The 25,939-nt window shown below is 36.0% G+C and overlaps 1 protein-coding gene across 4 annotated transcripts in view; it reads right to left on the minus strand.

Moving 5' to 3' along the window:
• MTT (microsomal triglyceride transfer protein) overlaps positions 1 to 25,939 on the minus strand; it is a 59,263-nt gene that overhangs the window by 22,767 nt on the left and 10,557 nt on the right. For all 4 annotated transcript variants that reach the window (XM_071093264.1, XM_011749220.2, XM_071093265.1 and 1 more), the window contains 8 exons: positions 19,161 to 19,348; positions 17,751 to 17,894; positions 11,555 to 11,662; positions 9,942 to 10,058; positions 9,507 to 9,646; positions 6,090 to 6,240; positions 3,757 to 3,914; positions 249 to 417 (listed from right to left, as the gene is read on the minus strand). In XM_071093264.1, coding sequence (XP_070949365.1) covers positions 249 to 417; positions 3,757 to 3,914; positions 6,090 to 6,240; positions 9,507 to 9,646; positions 9,942 to 10,058; positions 11,555 to 11,662; positions 17,751 to 17,894; positions 19,161 to 19,348 — 1,175 coding nt within the window. The remainder of the gene's footprint in view (positions 1 to 248; positions 418 to 3,756; positions 3,915 to 6,089; positions 6,241 to 9,506; positions 9,647 to 9,941; positions 10,059 to 11,554; positions 11,663 to 17,750; positions 17,895 to 19,160; positions 19,349 to 25,939) is intronic.

Below are 25,939 nucleotides of genomic sequence, written 5' to 3' on the forward strand. Positions count from 1 at the left end.
TAGGTGAACACAATCTTTAAATTACCATATAGTTTATACTATTTAGTGAAATTGCGAATAAGGCACTAAGTGAAATAATTTATTATACAGTTAATAATTAGTGGATAGAAAATACCCCAATTTGGATATGAATACTCAGAGGTCTCTAGTTGATAGCCTTCATTCTGATCTAAGAAACTTTTAATTACTGTTAATAGTCTTAAGAAGTTTTACAGGAGGTGAGGGTCTTTATTTTCTATTTGACTTACAATGAGGGCTCTCAGGAGTTCTTCATCGGGATGAGAAGCAAATCCACAGGCATAGAGAAATCTCTCCTGGAGGATAATGCTACTGTCACTTTTGAAATCCAAAAAGTCCAAAATGGCTTCTAATGAGTCTGAGGTCTGAGCAGAGGTGACAGCGTCCACCAGCTGAGGTCTATAAAAAAAAGGCATAATCACGGATATCAATGTTTAGGGGAAGGAATGCTTAAAAATCTCTACCATTCACAGAGTCTCTATTGGCTTGAGTTTTCTCAAGAAGTGATTTTTTAAAATTTGAACCAATGAAGAAATGATTAAGACTTTCTCAAAAAGACCCTTCCCCATTTAATTTTAATTTTCTCCTTTAACGCCCCTCTCTCTCACTCAAACAGTGTATACTCAGAATATACAAACTAATTTTACTATATTAACCTAAGCTAAGTATAATTTGGAGATTTGTAAATAAAAATTATATAAATACAATTAAAAATTAAGTTCAAATTCCTTCCTATATAGTAATACATAAAAGCTATGGGTCCCCAAATTTATTCTCTTTCTTTAATTAGCTTTACAAATACACACATTTCAGAAGTGCCTACTTGAACTAAAGCAGTCTTATTTGATGGAAAATCCTTTAACTTTATATCCAAGGAGGAAGGTTTTGTTCTTTTTAAAAATTAAAAAAAAAACAAAACATGGTATAGCTCTATGTTTAACCACAATGAATACGTGTGAGCAGAATAGAACCCCTACAGAAAAACTCTAGTTACATATTTTAGTCATCAAAAATCTTTGTTTTTTTGAGCCTGGGACGGTAAAACTTCTAAGAGTAGTTGTCATATTAATGAACACATGTATGTAAATATTACATACTACATCTATTTAAACACACCAGACAATGTGACATGTGCTTAGTAGTTTATACTTTTAAAAAATGATATACTTGTACTATTTTGATCCTAACAAAAACCTAGTGAATTAAGCTTAGATAACTAGAAGACATAATACTTATTGAGTTTATATTGTGCAAGCTCTGTACTAAAAATTTTATGTGTCCAACCTCTCTTTAAGTTCTTCATCTGTAAAATGAAGTTAAAGTAGTATTTACCTCAGGATTGTTGGGAGGATTAAATTATGTTATCTCTGTAAAACATTCAGAAGAGTGCTTGACATATAGTAAGTGATTGATAAATATTAGCTGTTATTAATACTACCACCTCATTTAATCCACTGAACATTCCTATCAGTGTAATATTAATATTCCCCTGTACATGCTAGGAAACAGACACAGATATACCTAGTCATTTGTTCAAGGTCACAAAGCTGGTAAATGGGATTGCTGGAATTGAAATCTAGGTTTTTCTGACTCTGGAGTCCATAGTTTCTTAATTACATTGATGTTTCTCAAAGTGTTTTCCATGTTAACACTAGTCCTACAAAATGCTTTAAGAAAAGGGATTTTCAAGGTCATGTATTTTAGAAAATATTCAAAACGTACCAGAATATTATCTGATTAAAGATACTATAAAATTCTGCAACAGAGAGAAATTGATATGGTTTCATCCAGTTTTGCAAACTCAGTTGCTCACAGAATCTTTTCCTTTTTACATACCTGTTAACTTCCTGCAAATTACAGGATACAACATAGAGGCTCTTTGGGAAATGTTACATTCCACCACCCTGCCTCTCACTATCCTACAATAAATAGAAAAAATTATTATCCTTATTTTACAGATGTTGAAAGTGAGGCTCAGAGAAGCTAAATATAAAAGACTTCCTTGGCCGGGTGTGGTGGCTTACGTATGTAATCCCAGCACTTTGGAAGGCCGAGGTGGGTGGATCACCTGAGGTCGGGAGTTCAAGACCAGCTTGACCAACATGGAAAAACCCCATCTCCACTAAAAATACAAAATTAGCCGGGTGTGGTGGCACATGCCTGTAATCCCAGCTACTCGGGAGGCTGAGGCAGGAGAATTGCTTGAACTCTGAAGGTGGAGGTTGTGGTGAGCTAAGATTGTACCATTGCACTCCAGCAGCATGGGCAATAAGAGCAAAACAGAGTCTCGAAAAAAAAAAAAAAAAAAAAAAAAAGACTTCCTTGAAGGATATACTGTTACTGGAGGTTAGAATTTAAACTAGATGTTCTGATTTTAGTTCATCTTAGTGTCCTTTCTATTACACTACACTACATGTGTGTTGCATGTTATATGGTTCAATATTGTATAAATAATCTGATTTAGAAAATGCATCATGCAGTCCTCCAAATTATTGCTGCCTTAAGATTTTTAGGATACAGATAATGCTAAAGTTTAGTGTAATCTCTATTCTCAATTAATACCTAATGATTCCACTTTCATTCTCAGTAATTTCTGCCTTTAATGTTAAGACAATGCCTATGTACTTTGAGAGTGGTAAAATTTTTAAAGAATCTTAAAAATACAAAAAGTAATGTTAAGACAAGTCCTTCTACCAATATATTTTAACATGCTGTAATTGAAACAGAGCCTAAGAATTTATGATTTTGTTTATTTTTCAATTTCTGGTTTAAATATTTATTTTTGAAGAGAATAACCAACTTCGAATAGTAATTTGGAATTCCTATCAATTTTTTAATATCCTTAAGGCAAGTAAATAAATGCAAGTGAGCATAAACAGACTATTCAGAAAAAAGCTACAATTTTCCTCCTGTTGGGGAATTCAGTCCTTTGAACTCAGTGACTACTACTGCTGTGTGCGTGTGTGTAACTTGGCTAATTTCCACTTTTGATTATGTTAATGACTGTTATTCACTGTCAAATTAATTGAGCCTTGTTCTATATCATCAATGAAGATAATTGGTATCATAAGCTCAATTTGTATATATAAACAAATTCTGTATTATAGACTAAAAATACATTGTATTTAGAAACAGATGCAATGTTTTGGGGAAAGAATTAAGTCAACTCTGTTTATTACACATGTAAAATGCATCATATTTTCACCAAATATTGAATAATGTATGGATTTATTTTTACAGATTCTTTTCACCATTCACCTCAGTTCTCAGTTTTCTACATAAAACGTAGTTTCAACTGGCTCTTTAGTGAAATCACATTTTCAACTGAACAAGTCAAACCTTTCTTGTTGTTTTTTTTTTAACCAACTCAAATCTGTTCAGGTGTCAACAGCACTAGGAACACAATTTCAAAAACAGCGAGGCAGCACATGCCCCACGGTGTCATGACGAATCCCTGCCTTCACTTATCTATGTACCAATCTAGTCCCGATTTAAACTCATAAACACAACAACATATTTATTCCAAGTCCCTGCTGAAAATCTGCTATTGTATTTCTGGTCAAGTGACTATTAAATTACAGAACTGTGGAATTACTGTTCAATGAAAATGTAGTACAACAAAATAATTGTTTTGGAGGTGGGGCAGTCGGTTTAAAAGGGGTCTTTCTTGCTTCAAAAAAACCAACAATCCAGAAATGTTTCTGACAGACAACCCCACACAAAGGTTGGGGAACTTACAATACTTCCTTGCTTTCCATCTTTAGGATTTGAAGGATCTCTTCTTTCTTCGCAGTCCTGAGGTGCTGAACGAAAGCCAGGAAGTTTCTGACAGCCTCAGCCTTGGAGAGGCTGTCAGGCTGCAGGTACTTCCTGGTGGACTGCCAGTGCTCCAAGATCTGCAAAACATAGCTGCAGGCTCATACCCCACTCACAACTGTGAACATCCACATTTACAAAGGGTGTTCTCCCAGGAATAAAATGTCCCTTGTGTCTGAAGCAAAAGCAGCTTTTTGTACCTTACCTCAATATACCTGATAGTTCTCTGCCCATATCACACCCCTGGGACTTCCAATCACTCTGTGTACCATTCCTCTGTAGGAGGACTGTTTTTGTCTATTCATATTTAGCTTGAAGAGCCTAGGGCAATAATTAACTGGTTTCTGGGTATATAGGTCATTTCATGGCTACACCAAGGGAATTCTATCTGAGACCAGGCTTTGACTACCATAGTGCAATTTAAATTGTGCAGAATTTTAATTAACAGCAAAATATTTCAGTGATAAAATAATAGAACTACTGAAGAATTGTATCAGGTTTCTAATTTACCTGCACCTCATTGAAAATCCATTTTTTGGTGAGCTCCCCATTCTATCTCTTTATTGTATTATTTGTATGAAATTCAATGTTTTGCTATTGCTAAGGTCTGAATTATTCATTTCTTATATCTATGGTTTTTAGAGTAGCATTTAGATAAAGGTAATTCTCACATACACTAAGTTACTCTATTGCAGTTTTAAAAATAGTATTAGGTTGTTGCAAAAGTAAAGGCAAAAACCACAATTACTTTTGCAATAACCTAATAAGTAGTTCTAATTAATGGCATCTCTTGGCTTTGAAACTAACGAAATAACTTATTTTTCATACTTTACTACTTCCCCCCCTAGTTTTATGAAATCCTATCAGTGACTTCTAACTCTCTAACTCTATAGTAATAACTTGCTGCCAGTTTTTAAATTATTCATTACTTCTAATAAGCAATGGATCCTTTTTTTCTCTTTTTCAAGTCCCTTTTAGCTATCTAATCTTAAGAAGATGTTCCAAGTGAAATTCAAGCTGCACTTAGCTAAAGATTTACTGGGTCATTTCTGAAGGCAGAGAACATATCAATATTAATTCAGGTGTTTTTGTTTTTCTTTAAAGAGCTGCAACAGAATTTACAAAAGCAAATTTGGAATTTGAAATTCCAAATTTGGAAAAGCAAATTTCTCAATGACATAAATAAATCATTTTCTATAATAATTAGGAAATAATTATCAAAAATATTAGATGGCTTGTAATGTTTAATATCTATGGGATAGAAATTAATAGTGCAGAGCACAAGAAAAGATTAGTTTTATTAGCCACCTTCCTAATTTCCGTCTCATACAACATTAGAAAATTACATTAGAACATTAAATAACATATGGAAAAAAAAAAACAAGTAAAAGAAGAAACAATGTTTGAAGATAATGATTTTGTGTTTTAAAATGTTTTGTTTTTCCTCTAACTCAATTTCAGAAACTAATAAGCAATTACTGTCTTGTACTTTAAGCAAATTATGGTATTACATCTTGATGATTTCACTTTTCTGAACAAACACCAGTAGTATTGAAGGAAAGAGCATCTCCCTGTAGTTACACACAGAGCATGAAGCCAATGGTTTGTTCTTCTGACAAAAGATTACAGATAAGGAAATGCTGGATGGTAAGTCATTTCTCTGACTGTATATCATAATTGATTCATGCAATAAAAAGAAAATTTTCTTTGTTGGATTAAAAATGTTACAAGATAATCTACACTTTGCCCTGGGGATGAGATATCGCATTTCTGAGAGTAATTTTAGGGGAAACTGGGGTAAATAAATGTTTCCTAATTTAGGCAAAGATCCTGGTATCCTTTTTCAGTCCTTGCAGCAATACTCAGAACACTGAGGCCAGTAAAGTATGTCACCTGTGGACAAATCACTATTATGTGACAGAAATTTCAGGGTTCAGCCTTTGTCCACGTTCTTGATACCATATGCTTCCCCCTAACTTCATTAAGCCCTCTCTCCTCCCTGAATTCTAGATGACTTATTAAAAGTTGCCCTTGAGTTATAACACTTTTTGAGAGGAATGAATGGTAACTAGTTGTTAATTATTGGTGTGTCATGCACCATGTCAGGTGCATATTGTGACTGCTGTCATCACAACTCTGTGGTAGCTGGTAGTTCTTCAGAAACTTTCTTCATTAAATGAGCTGATGTTTTCACTGGAGACAAAAGGAAAACAGAGTCTGATGTCATGATTATTCACACATTTGTCTGCACTTACAGAAGGACATCCTTTACAGTGGCTCTGGAAGACCTGCCCCACAATGGGAATGGCCGTGTACTTTGAATCAACTGCTTTGATTATGGTTGCAGCCTGTTTTCCAGACATCAGTCTTGGGCCTGCCTCGGTTGTCTTCAGCTCTAATTTCTGCCTGCATAATACCAAAGGGAAATGCTATATTATAATCATTCTTTTGAGTGAACAAGATACTAATTGCCACTCTTTTGGCAAACAAGATAGTAATTTATTCAAGTTGTATACAGCCATGTCTTTCTTTTTTTTTTTTTTTTTTTTTTTTTTTTTTTTTTTTTGAGACGGAGTCTCGCTCTGTCGCCGGGGCTGGAGCGCAGTGGCCGGATCTCAGCTCACTGCAAGCTCCGCCTCCCGGGTTTACGCCATTCTCCTGCCTCAGCCTCCTGTGTAGCTGGGACTACAGGCGCCCACCACCTCGCCCGGCTAGTTTTTTGTATTTTTTTAGTAGAGACGGGGTTTCACCGTGTTCGCCAGGATGGTCTCGATCTCCTGACCTCGTGATCCGCCCGTCTCGGCCTCCCAAAGTGCTGGGATTACAGGCTTGAGCCACCGCGCCCGGCCCGACAGCCATGTCTTTCAAATTGTGATATCTCCATAGGTAACTGAAAGCTCATTATGAAGTCTTTCTGCAGCAACAATTGTATGAAAAGATTTGAAAATTTAAGTTTGGATTTTCAAAATATTATGTCAACAGTATACAGGGAAGAAAAATTGCCTGGATGATGTATAAGATATGCGACGTCGGCTCTTTTGAATTTAGCCCAGCTTTCTGAAAATGATACTGTCAATAAAACCATGTGCTACTTATTAACCAAGACAGCTAGAAAAGCTTATTTTCCAAAAATAGTCTCAACTATATTTTTGTCTGACATGCTCTTCCAGAACCTGTCTGTCTCAAAAAGTAGGGTCTACATCCCTCTCCTTGAACCCTGGTAGGACTCTGCAATTGCCTCAACTAATAGAGGAGAGTGAAAGTAATGCTATGTGATCTCTACAGCTATATCTTAAAAGAGGATTCAGCTTTTCTCTGGCACACTATCAGCACGTGTGCTTCGGAGCCTCGAGCTACTACATAAGAAGTCTGACATGAAGCTGCCATGCTGAGAGGCCACAGGGAAATAAAAGATACTTGCGCCAGGAGCCTCAGTTGTTTGAGTCTTTCCAGCCCATGCACCAGATACATGGGGGAACAACCTTTAAATAGTTTGACTGTCTGCAACTACATAGATGCCGAGGAAGGCCAAGGCAAGCCTATAAATTATGACAGAGAACAGTACAGTGATTGTTGCATTTTATACCACTAAATCTGGGGTTGTTTGTTACATAGCAATGGAAATCTCATAGGCCTGATAAGTAACTTAAAATATTGATTTTATATGAAAATATAATAAAACATTATAGATATACCGGTAGTATATGAAGTAGAAAGCAAAATTCTACTCCAGATGAGGCTTCTATAAAATTTCAAGCATTGTAATGAGGCATTTTTACTAATATTTTGTATCTATTTGGTACTAATATTAGAGCTACTCCAGAGAAATTTGAGAAGCAATGGCATAAGGTATAATACATTCACTGTTAGAAAACATTGTTTTCTGAATTAAAACCTGAAAATAACAGAAACTCTAAGATTTAAAATTCTAGTTCTTAATCCTGTTAGAACAATTCTGTCCAGAGAAATGGTCTTCAATTGAAAAACAGGCCTAAATATTTAAGTTGCATAAGTCATATCAAAAATTTTGTCACATCTCTTTACTATGGAACTTTTTATGTTTTTAACAACAATATTTATTTTAAAACTCTTAAAGAGAAAAATTACAAATGCTACCACTTTGTAACCTTAACATATAAAACATTTGACAGAGAAATTAGAAAATGAACTAGAATGAATCAAGTAGTTTGTCTTTTTAAAACTTAAAATCTGTTCAATAAATAATTGATTTTTAATACAATTTTATTTAAAACGTAATTATTTACCATGTGCCATGAATTGTTGTAGATGATGTAAAAAATAAAGATGAACAAGATATAATTACTACTTTCAAGGAGCTCACAGCTGAAATGAGGAAGCACAATGAATACAGTCATGTGCTTCACAAGGACATTTTGGTCAATGATGGACCCATGTATGGAGGTGGTCCCACAGGATTATGAAGCTGAAACATTCCTCTTGCCTAGTGACATCATAGCTGTCCTATCATCATAGTGCAAAGCATTACTCACATATTTCTGCCAATGCTGGTGGAAACACACTACTGTGCTACTGTTATATAAAAGTATAGCACATGCAGTTATGTACAATACATATTTGATAATGATGACAAATGACTATTAGTGATTTCTGTATTTATTATATCATACCTTTTATTATTATTTTAGAGTGTACTCGTTCTACTTATTAAAAAAATTAACTATAAGACAGCCTCAGGCAGGTTCTTCAGGAGGTATTCCAGAAGAAGGCATTGTTATCAGAAGAGGTGACAGCTCCACATATGTTATTGCACCTGAAGACCTTTCAGTGAGACAAGATTTGGAGGTTGTAGGTGCCTTCCACTGGAGGAAGACAGTGATATTGATGATCCTGACCTTGTGTAGACCTAGGCTAATATATATGTTTATGTCTTCAGTTTTTAACCAGAAATTTTTTAAAGTAAAAAATTTAAAAATAGAAAAAAGCTTGTAGAATAAAGATTTAAAGAAAAAATATTTTTGTAATCTGTACAAAGTGTTTTAAACTATGTTATTACAGAGTAGCTCGAAAGTTAACAAAAATTAAAGAGTTTTTAAAGTAAAAATGTTACAGTAAGCTAAGGTTAATTTATGATAGAGGAAAAAGGATTTTTAGAAATTCAGTGTAGCACAAGTGTACAGTGTTTATGAAGTCTACAGTAGTGTACAGTGATGTCCTAGTCTATGATATTCACTCAGTGCTCATTTGGTGATTCATCCAGAGCAACTTTCAGCCCTGCAAATTTCATTTACGTACCTTTTATGAATAAAGGTACACCTACATAGTATCTTTTATACTGCAGTTTTTTACTGACTTTTTCTATGTTTAGATACGTAAAAACTTATCATTATGTTTAATTGTCTACAGTATGCAGTACAGCAATATGCTATACAGGTTTGTAGCCTAGGAACAATAGGCTATACCATATAATGTAGTGTAGGTTATGCCATCTAGGTTTGTGTATGTATACTCTATGATGTTTGCACAATGATGAAATTGCCTAACAATGCATTTCTCAGAACTTATTCCCATTGTTAAGCAACGCATGACTACACACACACACACACACACACACACACAGATCTATTTACAAATCAAGTATAATAATATAACAAAGAATAGCAAAGAAAATAAAAATTTCAGCATTATCTTACTTTGATACTATTTTCCCTGTAATGGTTTGTAGGAAATTGAGTCCAAAAGCGTGTGTTTCTTCAGCAAGCACAGCTATAACAAAGCTGTCTTCTATCTTATAGGTGGTGACAGATGTAGCTTTTGAACTGACACCCAAGACCTAAATAAATAAATAGCCATCTTTGTAACAAGTAATCATCTTTTAAATTATCGAATCAAGTAAATAGCAAACTGTCTTTTGGTCTACAAAACAACTTCCTCATTACACCCATCCCTCATTATTAACACCTACAACTTACTGAAATGGGTCTATTCATTTCATATATGTGAATTTACAGCCTAAACTAAAAATTATAAATGCTTCAAAATTCTATTTCTACTTTATTTTTCTATTACATTAATCTCTACAAAATGTAATTATTTGAATGCCTCAAAGAAAGTGATATCTATCATACCTGATTTGGGGTCGTAAATCCAGACCTCGCTATTTTGCATGAATCCAAGGCCTTAATTTTGATCACTTTGCCTTGATGAGCCTGGTAGGTCACTTTACAATTTCCAGAGATATCTACCTAAAAAGAAAGCAAGGGCATAATGTTTGGGATTCCTTGTGGGCCAGTTGAGTTCTAATGAGAAGTGGCTTGAAAACTGAGGTCTCTAATATGCCACAGGGGACTTTTTTTTTTCTCCCCCAGGATGATAAGATACAAAGACAGGAACAAGGTTTCTGGTAGCTTGTTGATTCCTTCCCATTCTCTTTGGTTGAGTCTTACTAGCGCCTTCTCATTTTTTTCAGGAATAATGTAGGATTTCCTACTTCTCTCTAAATCCAATCAGAATTAGACAAATGGCCTGGTAACAATTGAAACTTCTGATAAATGGGTAATTCTGTGGCAAGGGAGTTGATTGTTAAAGTTGTATCTAGATTCTGTGCATGTGTGTGTGTGGTGTGTGTGTGTGTGGTGTGTATGTGTGTGGTGTGTGTGTGGGTGTGTGTGTGTGTGTGTGTGTGTGTGTGTGTGTAACTTCAACTAGCTGAATATGATTAGAAATTCTTAAAATCCTGTGGGACTAACTCAAATCATCATTAGTTACACATCATTAGTTTGAATTTAGGCAAATGTATCTCAATACAGATTCTGTCTAGCTTCTCTGAGCTTTCTCCTGGGGCCTCTGCCAGCATCACAGAAGCAGAGGTCTCTTTTCTAGCAAGCTAACCAACATTCTTTTGGTCCAACCCTACCATCAGATTTTTCACCCACTCATGGGCTGGTTGAATTCAGTCTAAGAAACTTGGACTCCAGTCTTGACCCCAGGTATGATACTGGAAGGTCCACCTAACTTCTCTAGTTTCTTCTTTTGCAAAATGAACAGTGTTGGTACAGACGAGTGGTTCCCCACCTTGACAAGGCATCCAAATAATCCACAAAGACTGTTAAAATACAGATATTTGGCCAAGCGCGGTGGCTCATGCCTGTAATCCCAGCATTTTGGGAGGCCAAGGTGAGCAGATCATCTGAGGTCAGGAGTTCAAGACCAGCCTGGCCAACATGGTGAAACCCCGTCTCTACTAAAAATACAAGCTGGGCATGGTGGTGCCTGCCTGTAATCCCAGCTGCTTGGGAAGTTGAGGCAGGAGAATCACTTGAACCTGGGAGGCAGAGGTTGCAGTGAGCTGAGATTGCGCCATTGCACTCCAGCCTGGGCCACAGAGTGAGACTCCATCTCAAAAAACAAACAAACAAACAAACAAACAAACAAAAAACAGATATTCAGTCCTCCCTGATCAACTGAATCAGAATCTCTGGGATGAATATAGGGAATCTATATTTGTAACAAGCCCCTCCATGGTACAGTGGTGCACAGTGACGTCTGGGAACCACTGGAATGATTCCCACGACGTTCCTTTAGTGTAAATAATTCTAATTCTCTAGGTAAACAAGACTTCACTACACAACTCACCTTTTCTGAGCATTATCTTAGTAGTAACTCTTCTACTTAAATTGTGTAAGTAGAAATCCTTACAAACTTATTGAGATGCTGAATCCTTAATAATATTTGTAAGTACCTCATTGGTGGTTCCAGAGCTTAACTGTGTCTGAAATAGGCTAGCCAGGCCTCTTTTGATATTTTCTATGGCCACTGGCTCATTTTGATATGAGTAGAACTCTTTGACCTGGTGGAGAGAGGGGAACAGAACACAAATGAAGCAAAAATGCATAATTTATCAGATTTAGTTAAATAAGTGTCAAAGTCAGATGCTTACCTGTATTAATCCTGGGAGAAAGAGATCTGACACTCCAAATCTGGAATTTCGTTTTTGTGAAAAGAAGCTATTTAAAATCTCTGAGACCATCAGAATGTGAAGTTTAGAGAGACTGATAGTGAAGGCTCTTGCACGATGGGCACAGCATTGGGCAAGAGCACTGATATAAGCTGGGAGCCTCATGAAAACAAGGGTGGCCCAAGGGAAGAGAAATGAACATTCTGTTTGAACATGTCAGCATGTTCTCTACCTGTAATGGTACTTGAAACAAAAAATAACTAAAGTTTAAAATAACAGCAAATAAAAAAGTCCTTGGCCGAAAATGGCAATCACTACCTTTGAGATTCCTGAGATGGCACAGCCTCTATGGGCTATCGCAAGGCCCCAGGCGTGGCCATAATACCCATGGTCAACATTTCACAGGGGCAATGTTCTTCACCTTCCAGAGTATTTATATTGGTATTGGGTAAAGGTATACCTATATATACACACACATATATATATATACACACATACAGAAGGCTGGGAAATTTGAGGTTGAGATTGCTACTGCTCCATAACCTGCCCCAGGCACTGCTTTGAGGTTCCCATCAGAAGACAGAGAAAGGAGGTTGAAATGAGGAGGGTGACTATGATTTGGCAGGAATAGTAAGCCACTTAGCTTTGTTTTATCATCTTTGATATCTATAGGCACAGAGATGATAACAGTGTCTTTTGCCATTTTGATAATTTAATGTTGAAGAAACAAGGATAAAAGTACAAAGCTAATTTAATGGAAAGCAGCTTGTTGGTTTTCATCCTGTAGACTTGATACACATCACACAATTTAGAAATAGAGGATAGATACGTGTTCCCTGTAAAAATTCTCAAGGTCTATGATAATTACAGTTGAGCATTTCTACCAGAAATATCCTGAATGCCTTCCTAGTACTCTTTAAAACCAACCACAGCTTCTAAAGTAAAACATAAAGCTCAATAACTATGCAATGAATCCAAATAATACCAAGCTCAGTAATTTAGCCTACATAAAGACTCTCTTGTGCCTTAGAAGAAGAGAATATTTTTCCTGAATTATCCAAACAAGTGTCTCAAATCTCTATTTTTACTTCCTACATATACTCTGCCTAGTGATGGATTTACTAGGTACTTTATCTGGCAATCAGCTTTAGTCATTAGACTGGACTAACCTATAAATGTTGGAATAGTGTTTGTCCAACTTAGAAAGAAACTGGAATAATGACCTCAGTGTCTGAAAATTCACAGTATCATATTCTCAAACAAATCACTGGCAATATCTCAGACCCAAGCCTGAGTTTCTGAAGTTCTATTTTGTAAACTGTATCTCCTTCCTTTAATAATCATAATGTAATTTCCTTTTCAAATATTTGGAAGTGTATCTCCAGATATCATGACTATTAGAAGTTCATAACTAGATTACCCCAAAATAGTCAGAAAGTGTTCACTCAGTGGCAATACACACATGTCTATATGGCCCATGTCTTTTTGGTATGAACCATAAACACTTTAGAAAGCAAGATCTCCTAAGTGGGAAAAACAAAAGCATTGTCACCACTGTGTCATTTTCCTTCCAGGCTACAAAATGTACCTGAGCTATTTTTAAAGTTTTACCTAGAAGGTAAGGAAACCCAGTTCTTGGATTTAATCTTTGGACTATGCATAAGATTAAGTGCTTATCTGTTATTGACGCACTGCTATGGACCAAGTTTTGATCTTGACCTCTGGATCCCTTAGAAAATGGTGTTAGAGCCTTTTTTTCCCTCCTGGCAGGCTGAATGATAGCTATAAACTGTGAGACACAAAGAAAAAAGTTTTTTTCATCCTTTCTATTAGTTTTTATTGCTTCCCCAGAACTAGAAAAATGAACACATCTCTTTTTCTTTTATATGACTGCTACTTCTAGGGCCTAAATTCTTTTTCTTTAGTGCAGACTGATGAGATCCAAAGTGAAGATAGTACTGATATCCACACCAGCTAAATGTCAAAACTGTTAGAATTGAGCTGCCTTGTAATCATTTAAAAAATAATAACATGAAGTCAGAATTTTGCAGTTCAAGCCACATGGCTGTCACAGCAATAATCTTAAATTTATTATTTCACAACAGGAACTGAGTAAGTTTTATTATACTCAGGCCATAAAGTTGATTACTTCATTCAGCATTGAAATTAGTTCTGAACATCCAACAGCACAGGGCTCTTATCTAAATTCACAGTACTCAGAGCTTCCAAAGAGCAGCAGCAGGTACGACCTGGTTACAAACGAAGTCTTTAATCCAAGGAAACCACACCTAGAGGGAGACTGGGTAAAATGGCTGGGAAGGCAGTGCAGTGCCTCTTCCAGCCAAATATGAGGGGCCAATTTCCTCTTGAAATAGGTAGTCATCATTCATATTGTTTTTTTCTTAGGAAGACAATGCCTTTCTCCACACCTTCCTTTATATATCTTTTAAAAATAAGAGGAGACTAAATTCCATTAAGTGGCCAAACAATCAAAATAATAAAAAGAATCCCAGCAAACAAAGATTAGTAATTTTATATTTGATATCTATCTAAGACAGAGCACGGCTAGGAAATGACACATTGGAGAACAAACATGTAAAGGAATATATAACAAATTTCAGAAGGACTTTCAAGGTGTCACATTTCTTGTGGCAGTTCAGTGTGTGTACAAGAGCCATGCTGATTTAGAGAGCAAATCAATGCCTGGAAACAATACAAAATAAAGGCCCAATTCAGCAGCCACGTGGTTAATTTAGTCAACACAAAGCCAAAACCAGAAATGGAAATCTGGTAATTATCCAGTTAATTGGATTAGCCTTTCAGGCCAAAAAAAGAATCCATAGTATAACTTGAGGCATCTTTCACTCATCAGCGTTAATCAACTTAATCAGATTACTGTCACGTTTCCAACTCTATGATTTGTAGACAAAACTAGAGTCATGCCCACTTATGTAGGGAAGATGAGTGGGCATAGAAAAAAGATGTGCAATGAATATGTATCTAAGTATTTTAATGGACTCTCTTTTAAAATGTAAACATGAGACCCTCATATGGGAAAGGGAGAGAGGGGGAGGTCTGGAAGGACAAAAGTTACATGCTGATGAGCATCCTTGAAATCACAGAAACTTCAGGGAGCACAACTTAATTTGAGCCTATGGTAGAAAATGCTCTCTAAGAAAGTAGCCCGTCTGCAGTTTACTCTGCCTGTCCATAATTTCTCTCATAGTAAACTGAAATGATAATTTAAGTAATGATCTTTCTGATACTGATATGGCCAAAACTTCCTGTTGGCTTCTTAGTCTTCATTGTTTTTTCCAACAAATACTTTATTATATATTTGAAAGATACGATGATGTACTTTAACCTGTGGTTACAGTAAATCATCGCAAATCATAGCTCCTCTAGAATTAGCCCACTGCATTACTAAAATAATGATGTGGCAGTTCCATCCTAGCCTTTGAACAGTGAGGGTACTGAGTCCTTTCATGTGTGTAGCAGAAGACTTTGTACTCAGCTGCTACCAAAGGAGCTATAAAATGATTGGTTGTCATTAAGATTATAAATGCAAATAATATCTATGAACTCAAGTGTCTTGCCACATTGGAAGCTCAGAGAAGAAAATAACAACATTTCATGTTGTTAACAAAGTTGAGCCATAAGAAAATCAAATAAGTCAACTGATCTCATGATGTAAATAAGGAACACTGCAAGTCAACCAAAGAAGCAGGCATTTCTCCAAATACTTTCCAGCTGGAAGACAGTAGACATAAAAGTTTGAGCATAGACTCTATTTCAAATCCCAACTCCACCGCCTGCCAGTTGTATGACCATAGGCAAATTTCTTAACCTTTCTTAACTTTGGTTCCTCAACTATCACAAGAGGTTGATAAGGCAGCCGTTACTGCTCAGGGCCATTACAAGAATAAAAGAGACAATTCGTGTAATGCCTTTAGTCAGCACCTAGCACACAGTAAGTGCTTAGTTCGTCTTAGCTATTATAAAGTAAACAATAAGTAAAACCTTTATCAAAGTTCAATTCAGTTGAGCCCTATATAATCTTATTTGTTTATCCTTTATTTTAGAAGTATCTATATTCAGTCCCCCCTATGAGCAAGGTGCTGAATAGACAGAGATACAACTCTGCCCATGAGAAACTTACTCTGAATGTGGAGAGCCAAGACATAAAAAGAGAATGACAATACACTGTGATAAATGCTTTGATAGAAATAGGCCCAGAGGTTTGGGAAGATGTTGGAGAAAGCTTCATAAAAATATGCAGTGCAAGGCATGATTCTGGATGCTTTGGGGAAGGAGGGAGTGGAAGGGCATGGATGTGAGGGGAGAGGCTGAAATACAAAGAGGAATTGGATTTTTTTCTATCCAAGATCCATAATCTAGCAATGAACACAAATGATCAAAAAGAAAGTGATAAGGGTCATGAGTGAGCTGCAAAGTGCTAAGAGTATTCTAAAGAGTGATGGTTATTTCCAGCTGGCTGGAAGGGTGTGAACTTTATGACAAAAATGGCATGTGAGCAGTCAGAAACATGGGAAGTATTTTGACAAGTGGAGAAGGAAGAGAAAGCATTCTTAAAGATAGTGATTCATACTTGGTTGTAGGAGAGGTGAAAATACAAGATTTCTTCTTGTGAGCTCCTTTTTAGAACTTCATACAAAAATGTGCATCATGATTAGCAATATACATATATGAAATGTCCAAAGTATTTGTTTTCAAATACTTTAGTTGAAAATAAATAAAGTATTACTTTATCAGTATATAAAGATCAGTTTATCTTTATTTTGAATTTAGAAAGTGAAATTTTAGAGACGTATGGAGTTATAAGTCTAATGTTCCCTTTCTGTTTTCCTGCTTTTGTTCCTAAAACTGAGCTCTCATCTTTAGACACATTTTTATGTATGTCAGCACACTATCTGTAATTTTCATAAACACACATATGTAATGCCTAATAATTAACTGATCACAATTGTTTCTCAATTCCAAATTTATTAAGACCATTTTAAGTGACTAGACTCAAGTCGTAAGTAATGCACACTTATAGAATTTTTAAAACAGAATTTCAAATAGATATTATAAAGTGTTCAATCATTATTTTAATATACAAAATGCTTTTCCATGTCATAGTTTTAAAATAATTTCTAAAGGCTTTAAAAAACTCTACTTTAGACTTGTCATACCCTTTTAAAAGCTTTAACCTTGTACTTTAGCCAAATATTGATAATCTCATAACAAATCAATATTACTAATCTAAGTTGGATCATTTCAGTCTCATAATTTGTCTTCTTTCCTGAATTTATCCAATGATGCTTTGATGACTTCCTTTGTTACATTATGTTTGTAATCCCTTAGAATTTGATAAGAAAATTACCTTTTAATAATGCCTTTCATCAATAAATAAATACTTGATTCTACTATAAAGATTTTCAGAAAAATAGGAAACAAATTGGCTAGTAAATGTAAGGGAACTCAGGGCATTGATTTAGTTTAGAAACATTTAATTTACAACCTCAGTTCTTTAGTTCTTGAAGAAATTCCATTTACCATAAAAGTAGTTATAATGTGATTACAGCCGGGCGCGGTGGCTCAAGCCTGTAATCCTAGCACTTTGGGAGGCCGAGACGGGCGGATCACAAGGTCAGCAGATCGAGACCATCCTGGTTAACACGGTGAAACCCTGTCTCTACTAAAAAATACAAAAAAAAAAAAAGTAGCCGGGCGAGGTGGCAGGCGCCTATAGTCCCAGCTACTCGGGAGGCTGAGCCAGGAGAATGGCGTAAACCCGGGAGGCGGAGCTTGCAGTGAGCTGAGATCTGGCCACTGCACTCCAGCCTGGGCGACAGAGCTAGACTCTGTCTCAAAAAAAAAAAAAAATAATAATGTGATTACCTCAAAATAGTATCTGCTGAAGGGAAGAAAAATATGAAGTTGGAGAAGAAGATGTGGAACCTAAACGCCCCTTTACCTTTCCATGGATTAGATGAAGGAGCATAGGTCTTTGCAGAGCTTCCAAGTTTTCCTTTCCCATGATTTTAAGTGGACTTTTTCCTTTGAAGATGCTTTTCGCTCCTCTCTGCTGATTCACATTTTCAACATTTACATCCTTCATCTGGAGTAACAGAAAGAAACCTGTTTAAAAAAAACTTCCTATGTCTGTCTTCATCAGAGTCTCTCTGCAAATAAAATGGTAAAGAAACAGACAGAGTTGGCCACAATTTCTTCTGTCATTTTCAGTTCATGATTTACAGGACCTTGCCACTCACTTTAAAAGAATGGAGAAGGTATTTAAAAACTAGGTTTTTTAATAAGGTAAAAATAGCAATACTTAAAGAACTCTGTGACTTTAGGCTTAAAATAACTATGACTTGAATATGATTCTTTCCTATCGTTGCCCCTTTTCATTTGTTTTGTGTGGTTTCTGTCTGCCTGATCACTTCACTTTCTTTACCACTTGTTGGAAAGGACCCCCGCCCCCTTCTACCTCATCTGTGTAAATAACAATAAAGCTGAATTACTGAATAAGGAGGAATATAATGTTTTCTGGAGAATAGTTTACTGTTGTATTGAGAAATGGCTCAGAGAGATGGATGATGATGCTTTGATCCAACTCGGAAAACACAACAGCAATTAGAGACATCCAAAGAAGCAAATATCACTTGTAAATGGATTGCTATGACACCTCATTATAAAGGACACCAGCAACTACTTGTTCCAAATACTTTGTCCTGTGTGCCTGTTTCACACCAAGATGCAGAATAACTGACTTTACTCAAGGAATCTATTATCTTTAGGTTCTTGAGAAGCAAATAAGGGAATCACCATATATTACCATTGGAAAAGTCCCCAGAGACCATCTAATTTGGCCTCCCTCTTCGACACATAAATCTAAACCATTTTAACTGACCAAACACTGTTATTTGGGGGAGTACTTGGTTCCTTCCTCAGGAAGAACACAGACTGGGTTTACTCTCTCTTCAGTAGTTCTACCTGTTGTATCAAGGAATGCAGGAACCTCCTAACTGATCTCCTCTTGAGTTAGTGGTCTAAATCATTTTCCATACAAAATGGATTATTGACCCTTCTCTCCGAGAACATTTTGAAAAGACTCTAGTATAATGTCCCTATTAACATGATCTATAGAACTGAACACCATACTCTGGTTGTTTACCAGTATATACCTTCTGTTGTCTGTTTCAACAATTTGGAAAGATCAGTTCACTTTTCATCAGCAAAACCTTTAAATATGTAGAATTGCTTATTTTAGTGATAGATAACAAACTAAATGGATGTATAACCAAGAACCCAAAACAAGTGCTGTCAAATGGTAGACTTCTCAAAAACTTCTGACATCTAATCTTTGCATTTATCTGCCCACCGTGATTTGGATCAGTTGGTCATCATCACCATCAGGATTCCTCCACAATAAGGCCACATCCACGTTGGAGGAAATGCGGTAGCCCACGCTGTCTTGCAGTTTTCCTTTGCCCCGATCAAGAAGAACTTCAGTGGAGTATGTGAGCTTGTACAGCCGGTCATTATTTAATGAGAGACCAGTTGTGTGACCTGCATAAAGATAATGACACAAATCAAGTTTTCATTGTAAGGGAACATGCTGTCTCACCATCAGTGCATCTCTCTACCACAGTGGGGCTCAGGAAGCTTGGTAAATATTCGCTGATTGAAACATGGTTCTACTTCATCTGCTGAAATCTTTGACTTGTAAAATATAGATAAACAAACAAAAAACAAACAAAGAAGTTCCCATTTCAGAGAACTTTAGTTTGTATTCCTAATCAATTATCAGCTAGTGCCATGGTTGAACTATAGATATTTTGTTGTTTTGTTTAAATGCCATTGTATTTCTCTTAATTATATGAATATGATTTCAAGTAGATGACCCACCAATAATTGGTTTATAAATGTAATATGAGCCATTTGTAATTAACATATTATTTAAATGCAAGCAGATCAATTCCAAAGTAATTTTAGCGGTTAGAAGGAAGTTCTTTAATTTGGATATTTTTGATATTTAAGAAACATCTCTTCAGTGCAATTTACTCTATTAATGTAATTAGCAAACTTTTAGTACAAAGGTACATTTCAGGGCTGTACATATGTAACTTTAAATTAGCTGTGCCCAAATAAAATAATGTCTTACTATATGAAATCTTAGTACAGGCTTAAACTTGGCATGGCTTAATTTAAAAAGATCAAATAGTATACAAATCTGTACTGTGATCCAAGAAAACTGATATATGAATGCGTTCACACAGTATCCAATTCAGTTTACCTAACCAAAAGAAATGCCAAGGAGCAAGTCTTTTCCCAGAGATGACTTAAAATGAATGGTCACATAAAGTTTTTTTCTTCTGTGTATTTTCTATCTATGGTTCTCAGGAGATAGTTAAAAAAGACTTCAGTTTACCTTATTCCTCAATGCTAAAGGGGTTTCATTGCCCGGTTTACTATAATAGGAAACCATAATCTTTTTTTCTCTCAGGAAATATACATATGGGGAGAGGTACAGGAAAGGGGTTTGGGGTGACTAGACCAAAGCAAAGCAGTCGAGAAAGGTGATAGCAAAAACTACTTTGCAATGCCAAAAAATTAAGAAAACCTCTGAAAAGGACTTACCCACCTACACAGTAACAATCTGTTCACTGTCTCCTCTATCTATGACAGCACATACTTGCCCAGAGGAAATAGTGGTCAAAAATCCATCATCTGCATGTTATATGTATTAACTTATTTAATCCTCACAAAAATCTAATGAGGTAGGCACTATTATTAGTCTCATTTTATAGATGAAGAGACTGAGGGGACACAGAAACAATATAATTTACCTAAGGTCACTCATCATAGAGATGATTTTTTTTTCTTTTTTTTTTGAGACAGTCTTGCTCTGTCAGCCAGGTTGGAGCACAGTGGCATGATTTCAGTTCACTGCAACCTCCATCTACCGGGCTCAAGCAATTCTCCTGCCTCAGCCTAGCCTCCTGGGTAGCTGGGATTACAAGTTACAAGGCATATGCCACCACACCCAGCTAATTTTTGTATTTTTAGTAGAGATAGGGTTTCACAATGTTAGCCAGGCTGGTCTCAAACTCCTGACCTCAGGTAATCCACCCATCTCGGCCTCCCAAAGTGCTGGGATTATAGATGCACGTCTGGCTGGAGACATGATTTTAATCCAGGCTGTCTATCTGTAAAGATTATGGTCTTACCTATACTATATATCTCTAAAACTTTAGGTTGCATTATTTTCCATTCCTAGGTAGTGAGCTAGAAATTTATTCATTCATTCAACTAGAATATAGTGAGTACCTGTTGAACAGTAAGTACTTTTTAAGGCTCTGGGACTACACCAGTTAACAAGCAGAGAAAGGCAGAGAAAGTTTCTTCTTGTTTTCTTTACTTTTTTTTTTTTTTTTTTTTTTTCCCCCGAGACAGGGTCTCACTCTGTCACCCAGGCTGGAGTGCAGTTGTGTGATCTCGGCTCACTGCAACCTTCATCTCCAGGCTCAAGTGATCCTCCCATCTCAGTCTTCTGAGTAGTTGGGACCACAGACTCATGCCACTAAGTCCAGTTAATTTTTATATTTTGTAGAGATAGGGTTTTGCCTTGTTGACCAGGCTGGTCTTGAACTTCTGAGCTCAAGCAATCCGCCCACTTCACCCTCCCAAAGTGCTGGGATTACAGGTGTGAGCCATCGCACCCAGTCAGGAGACAAAGTTTCTACCCTCATGGAGTTTACATTTAAATGCGATGGAGAAGGGCAATTAAAAAGAATGAGTACATAAGCAAGTTATATAGTATGTTAGAAGTGCTCATGAAGAAAACTGAAGCAGGAAAGGGAATGGAGGTGCTGAGAGAAAAACCTCTGTGGAAAGGTGACATTTTGGACAAAGGTTTTTGGTGAGCCACATCTGTGGGAAGGGTACCCCCCTTCCCCAACTCCTATCCTTTCTACCCCTTCCCCTCACAGAGGAAACAGCAAGTGCAAAGGCCCCGAGGAGGGCTCCTGCAGGTGTAGTGAAGGAAGAGCAAAGAGCAGGGAGACCAAAGAGGCTGGAAATTAGTAAGTAAAAGACACAGTGAAGGAGATGAGGTCAAGGAGGTACCTATGGGTGGCAGGAAGATTTGGGGAGTTTGAGTGAGGTGGGACGCTGTCATAGAGTTTTGGGTAGTGAAATCATATAATCTGTCAAACCTTCAAAGAAAAGGGACAAGGATTTTCATAGGAATCAAGAAGAGCCAGGAGAAGGAAGTATGAAAGGATCTAAATGTGTATACACAAAACCAAGCTGTGTCCAAGCACCAAGTCAGGCAGAAACTGAGGTGTGAGATACAGAAGGCAAAGAGAGTCAGGAAAAACCTTGAAGGGGATGAAGGCTGGGATTCCCTCTTATCTCTATCTCTTCTGCATTTTAACTGGGGACTCTATAGCAGGTTTAAATACTGGCTTTCTGGTTAGGAAAAATATTTTGGTCAGGAGGCCTTCTTTTTATGACACCTATCAAATTCCACATAGGGCATAAAGGAAATACATGTTGTCTTATCTAATCCTCAGAGCAATTCTTAAATGTAAGCATTGTGTGACAGCAGATAGGAGCTGACTGCAAGTTCAACCCAATATAGCAAATATAATGCAGATTTGAAGTCTAAATTTACCGAAATCCAAGTTTTGTGGACTATATTAAGATGTCTTCTGGTTAAAATAACTATGAAATATTTGTAGGAAGGTAACCTTTCTTAAATTCCAAAGCTTTCCAAACTATTATGTTATTCACTTTTTTTCTTACCTCACTTTACTGGCCATATAATAAATCGATTTTTGACTATGACTTGGAAATGATAAAGCACAGGGAAGAATGGGCCTTTTATTCCTCCAAACTGTTTCTTACCTCTTTCAAAAGGAGAAAAAGCCTAAAATGGTTCAAATAATTTGGACTGTGCTAGAGTGTTATCCCTCTTATACTTTCCTTTTTGATCAGTATTTCTCTGTTCACGTTTTGCAGAGTTCTGGCAACATTGGGCATTGGGGCATGTCCAATTTATACTGTTGACTTAATTCCTTTTGTAGGCTATTGCTCTTCAGAGTATGTATAATAACATTTTTTGATAACTGTTGTTAGATAAAACCAAAACAGAAATTAGTATTAGCCAAAAAAAGTCAGAACCTCTTTAATTTGCCCTTCAAGTGCATTTAGAATTTTTAAGTGACTTAAAAGCAACAAAACTGTTAGTTTTGAATCTTCAAGAAATATTTTTTACATACTCCTCTGTCAGATTTATATGAGTACAATAACTGATAATTGGCTTAGTCAAGAAGATAAAGCAAACATAAGTTAATGGTGAGGTTTGAAGAGATGTACAATGATGATAAGGGTGATAGGTAATGGCATTTATGAACCCAACAGAAAACTAAAGGGTCAGAAGTTGAAAAGGAGAATGAAGGGTAAGAACAAAAAAGAACTGGAAGATGATTAATAAAAATTGACTAAAAAGTAAGGGTGGGGTGAGGGATTGAGAGAAAGACTGGAAATGAAGGAAGCATACAGGTTTAAAGGTGACGAAATTAAATAGGTAAAAATACTTTATAAGGAAAATCCAGAGAATGCACTGAAAATAGTCCAATCATCACAAAGTATAACTAAGAAAAAGTAGGGAAAACTTGTCTTTAGAAAGTTCACACAGCAAATCATATAGATGTGCTCTTGTATCCTAATCCTAACACCCTCTTCAGATTCCAATCTGCCATTCAATTTTCTTTTTCTTTCTTTCTTTCTTTTCTTTCTTTCTTTCTTTCTTTCTTTCTTTCTTTCTTTCTTTCTTTCTTTCTTTCTTTCTTTCTTTCTTTTTCTTTCTTTCTGTCTCTCTTTCTCTTTCTTTCTTTCTGTCTCTCTCTCTCTCTCTTTTTTTTTTTTTTTTTGTTGAAACAGTTTTGCTCTTGTTGCCCAGGCTGGAGTGCAATGGCGTGATCTCGACTCACTGCAACCTCCACCTCCCAGGTTCAAGTGATCCTCCTGCCTCAGCCTCCTGAGTAGCTGGGATTACAGGCATGCACTACTATGCCTGGCTAATTTTGTATGTTTAGTAGAGACGGAGTTTCTCCATGTTGCTCAGGCTGGTCTCGAACTCCCAACCTCAGGTGATCCACCCACCTTGGCCTCCCAAAGTGCTGGGATTACAGGCATGAGCCACCACACCCAGCCTCAATTTTCTTTAGATTCTAACCTTCCCTCAACATCCACCCAGATCTGGGGATTTACTAAAGTTGCATTGGTAATTTAGAGATGAGTTTTGAGGCAATGAGGCATGAGATCCTCAAATTTTAAATGGACTGATTTTAAGGTAAACTCTTCACGAGTTGTTTGCTAACTAATGTCAGTTGTTAAAAGGGCAAAGAATCTATAACTAAATCATGGTACCATAATGCAAAAAGTTATTCCATCTAGGTAAAGAAGCTCTCAAGTCATGCACTTTTAATTTATGAAATCAGCATAAGCAACGTACCATGATGCTAATGAAGCTTAAGCTCTCTTGCCCAGGATCCTTCCAAAGACTGCAGAAGAGGACCCTAGCAACGTATCCACATGCCATCTCTTTTTGAGCAACCTTTGCAATAGTTAAGATATTTTTGTAATCTTTTCTCAAAAGTGGCCCCTAAATTATATGTTTTAAGCTTTAAAAATCTAGATTTACTACTAAGCTTGTACACAATAAACTGTAGCTACAGCTACCTATAATATTCTAAACCACATTTTCTCATTTATGCTGTTTCCCAATAGTCATTGTCTAGCGTATGTGTACATTTAAATCTTTTGTAAGTACATTTGAAAACATGAGGTCACCCAATTAACTAGTTTATAAAATGGGAAAAAGAAGAGAAGTTCATGATAAGTACCATGTCTCAATTATTTTTCTCAAAATACTTATGGTATTAGGTTTGATACTATGGTATTTAAATCACACATATTTTGACTACTCAACAGTTTATTTGGCAGACGAAATAGTAAGTTCTCTATATAACAACTCTCAGATACAATTTACAAATCTTTTTCTCATTAAAAAATTTCTTTTGTCCAAGTAAGAACTGTATGTTTAAATAGTAAACATTTAGAAATTGGTGAAAATATTTTCTTTAGTTCAAGAACCTACAGTGTGATTTGCTTAGGTGAATTGGTTTAAATTTAGCCCTCTATTGCTCCAATAATGAAGATTAGGTTTTTTTCCTCATGTGGAAATTTTCTAAACAAAAGTCCTGAGGCAAACTTTACTTTAATATCAAAAGCTACATTTATCCGTAACAGGTTTTAGAAGTTTATAAGTGAATTGTTTTCTATCAATTACTTAGAGTACATGGTTTTAAAATTGGTCCCTATAATGCTAAGCTGTTTGATCAATTGGTTTTAACAGTGTGTCTTCTTAAGAAACGAAAAAGTATTCATTGTACATAATGCAGCATTTGGAAATCCAATGTTTATAATCTAGCTGATTTGAAACAAGATTCTATATTAATACATTTCGCAACAGTTTTATGAAACCATTGCTCATAAAATGTTTTATCTCTTGCCTTTTCAATGGTATTAATGCATACGTATTTTTAAAATTAATTTCATCTTAAAATATAAACTGTAAGCAGCAACATTATTTTTCCAAAGATAATGTCTTATTTCTTAACTCTGTATCAGGAAATTTAATTTTCTTTAATTCACTATGAATTCTATCATTTTTGAATTGTAACAGAATTAAATACATGCTGTGCCATTTCATTCATAATTCTTTGGCAAATCAAATGCCTTTTTCATTGGGTCTAATTCTTCTTGAGGTCACATTGCTAAGCAACTAGAAGAAAATTTAAGAACTGGGTTTAAAAAAAAAATCCTCATTTACAATTCAAATGAAGGAGCTGCATTCAGTGTGACCAACAGCAGCAGGTAACAATAGCGGGTATCTTTTTCCTTCTTTTAAAAACAGACCATGAATGAGAAATTAAAGCAAGAACACACTGGTCTGAGGAACTGAACCTAAGAGAAATCTCTGTTTTCTTAATGTTTGTAGGGATTTGAATTTGGTTTTCATTTCAATTCAACCATGCTTTCACAAACATTCCAAAGTTACATGGTTTTGAAGATACTTTAGTTAGAAAC

This window comes from Macaca nemestrina, chromosome 3, assembly GCF_043159975.1.
Source record: "Macaca nemestrina isolate mMacNem1 chromosome 3, mMacNem.hap1, whole genome shotgun sequence".
NCBI classification, from domain to species: domain Eukaryota; kingdom Metazoa; phylum Chordata; class Mammalia; order Primates; family Cercopithecidae; genus Macaca; species Macaca nemestrina.